At 44.6% G+C, this 8,876-nt stretch overlaps 1 protein-coding gene across 1 annotated transcript; it reads left to right on the plus strand.

Annotated features, from left to right (window-relative positions):
* syt4 (synaptotagmin IV) lies at nucleotides 1-6,410 on the plus strand (the record flags this gene model as incomplete). The annotated part of the gene is made up of 5 exons (XM_084551714.1): nucleotides 1-34; nucleotides 1,876-2,495; nucleotides 2,584-2,907; nucleotides 5,523-5,643; nucleotides 6,091-6,410. 5 exons carry the CDS (start codon nucleotides 1-3, stop codon nucleotides 6,408-6,410), a joined length of 1,419 nt encoding a protein of 472 aa, XP_084407840.1.
* Nucleotides 6,411-8,876: the final 2,466 nt, after the last annotated feature.

Raw genomic sequence — 8,876 nt, forward strand, 5'->3', positions numbered from 1 at the left:
ATGGCTCCAATGGTGGAGGAGGGAGCTCAGCTCGGTGAGTCCAAACTCAGGTTCCGTCCTCACTGAATCACTTTAAAGAGCCACGGACGGACGTGAATGTTGCTGGGGGGTAGATTCTCTGAGTGGTGCCAAATGATACTCTCTATTTGAGCCTATTTTGATGTTGACGTTGGCTTCCCGTTTCTTTTGTTTGTATGAAAGTAGTGTGTGTGTGGGGAGGGCTGAAAAAAAGACTTGGTTCGTGTGTGTATGTGTCTCTTAAACCCTCTACTTGATAAAACAACGTGTTTGACTTCCAGCCTCCATTTTGCAGCGAGTCTAGGTGCTAATTATCAGGAGACCAACCGGTAGGGTGGAGGTCTCTATAATAATCCTACCACCGTTTGTTAACATTCACTTGAATTGGAGTAAAATTCATCTGAATCCTGGAAATCGCCTTCAAATACATAAAAAAAAATAAAAGAAATGAATCCATCTAGGATCAGGAGCTCTGCTCTCACCGCCCTCCCGTTGCCACATCCATCTGTCTGTTGTTATTGCCTGGAAAACCACTCCACCCTGGACTCCAGACTGAAATATTAATGAGAAAAAGGGGAGAAAACTGTACGTACAAGTCTCGTGATATGAAATCACTGGTCCTCCCATTGCTCACTCACATATGAGGCTGGGTGAGAGGTTAGATTGATGCTGTAATGCCATAAATGGGGCACAGTAAGCTGAAAATAGAAATAAGTGTATACATAGGAACCTCTGCAATAATACCATACAGTAGGAAACCGGAATTTTACTACATACATGCTCAAAAATGTAATGTAAATTAATTATTCGGCATTTTGATGAAGAAGAAATATATCGCTTTTATTTCTTATATTTATAGTTTGTGGTCTGCATCATGGACGTTACATGAGGAAAGTATGAACAAATGATTAGTAGAAAATGCAGTACTAATTTCACATGTGAATAACAGCAGCTTTGTCCAGATGGGGAAAATAAAGACACAGCAAAAAGACAAGCACGGCGAGTGATTGACCACCGCAACCCCCCCTCTCTTTCCAGTGGGCCGCCCTCCTAACTGCAGGCAATGGTCTGGATTTCCTCCACTGAAATGGAGCTATTAAATCGAGCTGCATGAGAAGGCAGCGTGATTGCTGTTGAGTCACATTCCACCAATAAAAGCGTCCATGATTTGTACATAGTGACACCATAGAATTATATGGATTAAGCCACTGAAAGTGCCACTCTAGTTGTGGTTGAGATCAAACAGGATTAAAAAGTGCTGACTGTTTTCCTCACAGAGTAAATCATTTCATTTGCATCTGGACAAGATACATTTCTCTTCTACTGTAATCACTGTGATGTCAGACAGAGCTGCCCTGCCTAAACTAATGTAATATAATCTATACAAATCTGTTTCTCTCTTTACTGACTGGAATGTTCATGAATTTGGCTTGTTTGAGTTTAAAAGTGTTTACGCTGCGTCTTGATATTTACATAAACCTGCCATCCAGGAACCAACCAGTCATCTGTGACGTAGCGGTGTAGTTTTTCCCAGCAGTTCATTACTTACACCAGCTGTTTCCTGTTCAAGTTCTGTAGCCTTGTTTGGAAATGTGTGCACAGTACTCGATCGGGGATGAACAGATTGCGTTGTTTTCATCTTCCCCCCGTGAGTCAGGACTGCAGCCTGCGTCAGTCACAAACGCAAAATAGATGCGGTTGCCTCGGTACAACGACAACATCTGTTGAGGTTGCTCAAGTTGAACAGTTGTTGGTCGGATTGTCTTCTGGGATGTGTGGTATTTAACTCAACTAATTTTTTTCCCGTCTTTCCTCCCACACTCTCCCTCCGTCCACTCTCTCTGTCCTCCTCTACAGTGGCAGTGCCCGTGGGTGTTGCTGTGGTGAGTGTCTTCGGACTTGTCTTCACTGTGTCAGCCTTTGCGTGGATCTGTTGCCAGCGTAAAAACACCAAATCCCAGAAGACACCTCCCTACAAGTTCGTGCACATGCTCAAAGGGGTCGACATTTACCCCGAGAGCCTCAGCGGCAAGAAGAAGTTCGCCGCGTCTGCCACCACGACGCCTAGCGACGCCGGCAAAACCGACGTCAACGGAAACTGCCACACCACGTCCGCGATGAGTCCAACCGGCACCGGTAAACTGGCGTCAAGTCCGAATGGTTCCAGGCCAGCTCTGCACCTGGATCTGGAGAAGCGGGACCTGAACGGCAACTTCACCACCAAGCCGTTCCATCACCACCATCAGAAGGTGCGAAGCTCTCCAGACCTGGAGCTGCCCTCTCCTCACGCAGGGTTCACCCAACCTGGTGTCGTGGACCGCCGTGATCTCCCCTCGCCATCCAGCACCCTCTCCAGCCAGGCGCCTACTCCTGCAGTGGATAGGCCCCAAGGAGAGGAGAAGGAGGGTGGGCTAGGGACCCTCCACTTCTCCCTTGAATACCAGCCAGAGAAGAAGGCCTTTATTGTCCATATCAAGGTACAGTATTATTCACACTACATAAATCTGTGTAAGAACAACATCAAACAGTCGTAGTAACTTCTCTTGACTTGACTTTTTGATCCAGGAAGCCCATGGTCTGAGCCCAACCGATGAGCAGTCGCTGACCTCTGACCCCTACATCAAGCTGACGCTGTTGCCGGAGAAAAAGCACCGCGTGAAGACCAGGGTCCTACGCAAGACTCTGGACCCCGCCTTCGACGAGACCTTCAGCTTCTACGGGATCCCGCTGGCCCGAGTGTCGGAGCTGGCTCTTCACTTCATGGTTCTGAGCTTCGACAGGTTCTCTCGCGACGAGGTCATCGGGGAGACGCTCGTGCCGCTGTCCGGGATCGACCTCTCCGAGGGGCGTGTCCTGATGAGCCGAGAGATTATCAAGAGGAATGTCAAGGTGAGAGTTACTACTAATAGTTGAAGCTTTCGTTTTTGTCTGTTTTTTTTTTCACTTGAATCACTGACACTAAATTTGTATATACACAACATACAGTATATAATGAAAACTGTCATTACAGCATCGGTGGCTGAATCCCTAGCTCCTAAAAGCACAAGCAGCAGGGCAGCTAAGGGAAATGCAGCGAACAAATGAAGCTCTTCTACTATTTAAACATTAATCAGTACATAATCATTCTGAAATTCATTTGCATTTCATGTACCGTAGAATGGAACTTGAGATCTTTAATAATTCAAAGACTTCGTATCTTAAATCACACTTTTAAATTAGATCGGAGCTGATACGTTATGCAGAGACACTGAGGGAGTTCACTTTAACTGCATCCGCCTCTGGTCGGGATAGAAAAGAGTTAATATTAAGTAAAGCCCGTGGAGAAAGCGGATGGGAAATGCATCCCTCCGCGGAGATGAGATCAGTTGCAACATTATGGATTTGCAAGCTGACACTGAGATCTCGGGTGGAGCTCAAAGCTTCCAGCGTGGATGCAAGAAAGTCTTTGTTTCAGCAGATTTGTTTTAGTAGAATCAGTGAATTCAACAGCTTGAACTGTATTCAAAACATTCAGATTATGGTGATTCAGTGAATATTTTTATATCCAAACATCACCAGATAATTAATGTGTAACACAGGGTAGGGCGCATCAGTAGTGAATAGGGAAAAGTATCCGCACCATACCTTTATAGATCTGTGGGCAGCAGGTCAATAGACTTCTGCTCAGGAATGGCTCTTCCCAGCATCTGAGAGGACCACAAACATTTCACAGTGGGTGGAGGAGTTATATCATAAGAATAATAAGAAACATACAGTATGTAACATAAGTTTCTAGCTCAGGTAAATTAAACTGAACAGTGATTATGGCTCCCGGTTTCACTAACTGATGGAAATGTCAAAGGTCCGTGGTAGATCTGTGTTGGCTGATGCTGTAAGTTCATCTAAAATGGAAGCAGCACCTGCAAGGCGGGAGCGCGTATGTTCGCTCACATTCGTACTTTCCCCAAGAGGAACATGTAACATCTCTAATGATGTGTGATACGATACAGTGCCGCGGAGAAGTGCCGGGGAAATGGGAGTCCGATTCTGAGAAAACGTTTATTCCATCCGCTCTGAAATCCATCCATAGTTTTATCGTCGAGAGGATAATACACCCTAACCTCTCTCGTGCTGGCTCTCTCTTGTGCTGAGACTAACTTTGTTCATTTTCTCATTTTGGATCCTGGAGGAGAGAAATCTAATAAACCTCTGTAGCAGGGAGGAGTCGGAACCTGTGCTTGTGCAATCAAATGGAAACTAGACTGGATTTATTTATTTGCTTGCTTGTTACAGCTGCACTCACCAGTCATCTTCTTTGACTAAAGAGAATGTATTTGCTCTGGTTCGTACATTTCACATGCGTATAAAAGCACAGGAAAACATCTTGTTTTGACAGATTTATAACACGGCTTTCCAGCGTGCTAAGGGACAATGACTAAACAGAATGGTTTATTGGGTTTTACATCCAGTATTCAGTATTTCCGTGTAGTTATTTATATTACATGCTGTGAGACTTGTTTTAATTTCCTTTTTTTGGGGGGGGATCTGCGTTGTTCCGTCTGTCAAGATGCAGCTCTTTGCTAACTGGGTGGTGGCTCTCTTTGTCTGCAGCACGTTGTCTCTTTGCTTTGTGTGTGTGTGTGTGAGTGTGTGTGAGCACATAGCAAGCAGCATTTCCATCGCCCTGCTTTCACCCTGGAAGCAGACGAAAAAGTAGGGATCGTGCAGAAACACGTCGACAGCACGATCGTATCTGTATTTTGAGAGCCGGTCAGGGCCAGAAGTTGTCTGTGCGCTTACTCCCCGTTGCCACGGCAACCATTAGCAAAGGCATGAGATCTCGTTAGGTGCGATCGCAGCCGACGAGGCGCCAACTTTTCTTGGGTGTGGACGTGGACGTGTTTGTGTGTGAGGGAGCTTCTCGGTGACACATCTCGCGCTGGTTGAGATGTGAGAACGCACCACATCACATCAGCAGGTCATGATCATTTAGTTGACAGGCCGTTGAGTCGCAGGCTCCAGCGATCACTGATGTGGCTGATTAGCTGGAAAGATATTCAGATTTATAAATATTTTGCCGGATGTCTGGAGCATTGTGTGTTACCGAATTTAGATGTATGCACCGGTGTACCCCATCCCACCTAGACTAGTCGCGGCAGGTGTCAGCCCGCCCTGATTCTGGTTCTGTCAGAGGATTATTCCTGATCAAAGGGAAATTTTCCTCCGTGCTGCAATAAAAAAAGCAATAATAATATGAGGTTGAGCTTACCATGCACCGTGGCACTGAGATGACATATATCTTAATTTAGCTATATATAAATTCACTATAAACAGCAAATACATCCAACTGAAACTTGTTTTCTCACACTTAGGTTTTGTTTAAATACAGCTCCTGTGCCATTAAAGGTGCAATATCAAGGTACCTGGAAAGATACCTACCATCTCATTTTGCATCACCTTTGTGCTTTATTTTCACCCCTATTTTGTCTCCCATCACCCTTAACCCTCTCTCCGTCTCTCCGCAGAAGTCCTCAGGCCGTGGTGAGTTACTTCTCTCCCTGTGTTACCAGTCCACCACCAACACTCTGACCGTGGTTGTTCTCAAAGCTCGACACCTGCCCAAGACTGAAAACAATGGACCTACAGGTATTACGACTTCTAACTGGGCCTTTTTAAAATGCAATCCATGCGACAGCTGCAGACACAGATGCAAGCATGCATGCACTTCCTCCACATAACCATAAACAGATGAGACAAAAATCACTTTGCGCTTCCTGCCACGCCGCCCAAACTACTTTAGATGCCGCGATAGTTCCCATAATGACACCGCCACCGCACCAGAGTAATCTGATCAGGATGTGATAGAGAGCACTTTAGTGACAAGCACACACACACACACATACACACTGAGTGTTTACACAGCCAGCCTCTTTTGTCCTCATCACTAACATCCATCATTTCCGCTCCATCGATCGCTGTATCGATCGGGCTGAGGAATAATATGCCACTCAGCAGCCGCTGCAGGGATGGATATTCACCATGACTTTTCTGGCTTACTTTTTTTCATCTTCTCTTTCCATTTCTCTTCTCTAGATCCGTACGTCAAGGTGAACATGTATCACGGAAAGAAGCGGGTGTGCAAGAAGAAGACCCACGTGAAGAAGTGCTCCCCAAACCCGGTCTTTAATGAGCTCTTTGTCTTTGATCTGCCCTCTGAAGAGGGTCTGAGGGACACCAGCGTGGAGCTGCTGCTGATGGACTCAGACACAGGCAACTCACGCTGCCCCAACCCCATTATTGGGCGCCTGGTGTTGGGCACGTCGTCGGCGGGCACGCCCGGCGAGCACTGGAGGGAGATCTGCGACCACCCGCGTCGCCAGATCGCCAAGTGGCACGTCATGTCGGAGGATTAGAAAGCTCGGTGGATTCTGTCATCCATGTCCGATCTGGTCCTACCACGAGAGGGGTGGAATGAGGATGGGCGGGATCTGATGATGTCCTGTTTGCCCATTGGACTTTTGGCGGGCGGGCGGGCGGGGGGTAAAACGGGAGGGGAGGGGACTTTGATGTTGTGGGAAGGATCATTTCAAGTGATGTCATCATTCAACCAATCATTCACTCACTTATCTTTGAAGTTGCTGGGGTTCAGCGGGAGGGCGGGTTCGAGACAAAGGGAACCCCACAGCTTTAAACGATCCCAAAGACTTTTCACCGAAAATCACCTGGTAACATGCAACGTCATCTCCATGGCAACAACAAAATTGTCACTGTAACCGTGTGCAGTGCAGAATGTCTTAAATGTCGCTATTACTCTTCTTCTTCTTCTTCTTTTCCTCCTCTGCTCCTCCTCCTCCTTCTCTTTCTTCAGCTCTTCCTCCTATAAATAGTAACTTATAGTCCATTGTACGAAAACCAGAATGAACCACATCTGACAATGCTGTAAAAAGAAAAAAAAAAAAAGTGGATTATTAAAGTTTATTTTATAATGACAACGTTTTCTTCATAAAGATGTAGATTGTTTAGTTTTATTTATTTTTCTTTTTTATTATTATTATTATTTCCGCTACGTTGATTTGTACTCTTCTGGTTGATTTGTTGAACATGTTTTGTAAGTATAAGTGGTATTTCATATAACATCGCTTAAGTACAAGAAAGCCTAAATTAGGTGGTTTGAGAATAGACTGGAACAGACGGAGTGCATCGGGGACAGTAACAGTGTGTGTGTGTGTGTGTGTGAGTGTGTGTGTTGGTGAGTGGGAGTGTGTGTTAGCTCTGAAGAGAAGTGAGCCACATAATGTTTACTGTAGGTGTTTTGTCCCTCTTACTGTGAGCACAAAGACAGCTGAAATGTAAATGTATGTACCTTACTATAAAATATGGCAAGTTCTGAGGAAAAAAAACACATCGAGTTCGAAGTCTTATTTCACGCGACTCCATGCTATGTTTGTTGTGTCTTAGTTGTGTGTGTGGGTGAGTGTGTATTTAAAAAAAAAAACAAAGAGGATTTTAGCTCTTTGGAGGTCGGAGGTTAATGCATAAAGTTGAGGCTTAAGCTTTTTCAACATTGTCACATCCGACAGCTCCCGTCCACAGAAAACCACATGAAGGACCGTCTGAGGCTATTTTAATGTAAAAGCACAGCACATAGTCTTTGCACAGATGTGTGCGTCTCCCCTCACCCCGGGGGATGACATCACTGGGCCCGTTTCCAAATCTGATGATGTAATAACTGCTGAGTGGCTAAGTGCCGCTGGAGGATGAAGTCATCGTTTCTGAATTTAATATCAGCTAAGTGGTACAGCAAGAGGACAGCTGCATCAGCATGCTGACTCCCCTTTCTTTCTTTCTTTCTTTCTTCTTTTCTTTCTTTCTTTCAGATACAGCTGAGCATATAGCTTCTTCTCTGTACTCTGCCTCTTCTCCTCCCTCCATCGGCCTCCAATCTTACACCGACTGACTGTACATCTGGTGTTTGACGTTGGCGACGAACGTCCTGCCCTAGAGAAGCAGGATGTTCTGTCACTGTGTACTTCCTCAGTGACTCTGACCCGTGAGGTCAGACTCTGAGGCAGGTTTCTATTTTAAACCTCACCCTATGAAGCAATAAACTTGACTGATGAGGGGTGTAGCATCCCTACACCACCCGATTCTCCCCTCTTACAATTGGACTGACTCTCCTCTTAAGGCTCTGCTGCTAAATGTTGTTAGGTCTTTACCTGAACTTGTACGTAAGTTATTTGCAGAGGAGCCGTTCAGATCCATATTTAAACCTTGTAGATAAGGTTGTGTACGGGTCCTTGAGGAACATGAAGTACTTCTATGTAATGCAGCACAATCTGTCATCATTATTAAATCTAATGCGACAAATAACACAAAAAAAGAAGAAATTTCAAGTATACACATCAAGAATTGACTTACTTTCACCTTGAGTAAATTCACAGAAATATATTCTGAGATGTGAAAATATAAATGGTATCATTTTGGCTGTTAGTGCATGTAGCACATTTTTTTTGTGACAAAGTCTGTCTCTACAAGCTTAATAACACAAGCACAAAAACTAATGAAATAACAAAAAAAATTTCCATTGGCCCTGTAATTGGGAAATGGCTGATTTTTTTAGTGTTGAACACTAAAAATGACAAATTTGACTATGAAACCCTAATATTGCAGAATGAGTGATTATATTGTGTCATGGCTGAGAGATTAAAAAATGTGTTTATAATGGGAGTCAATGGGACATTTTTCTCCGCTAAGGTCACAAGAACACAAAAACTAATAATGTAATCAAGTCAATGTGTTAGATAACCTTGGTCATATCCAAGACTGATTTGAAAAAAAAGCCCCAGCCTCCCAACATTAGTTTTACGGAAAATAACAAA

Source organism: Chelon labrosus (genome assembly GCF_963514085.1).
Source record: "Chelon labrosus genome assembly, chromosome: 1".
Lineage (NCBI taxonomy): Eukaryota > Metazoa > Chordata > Actinopteri > Mugiliformes > Mugilidae > Chelon > Chelon labrosus.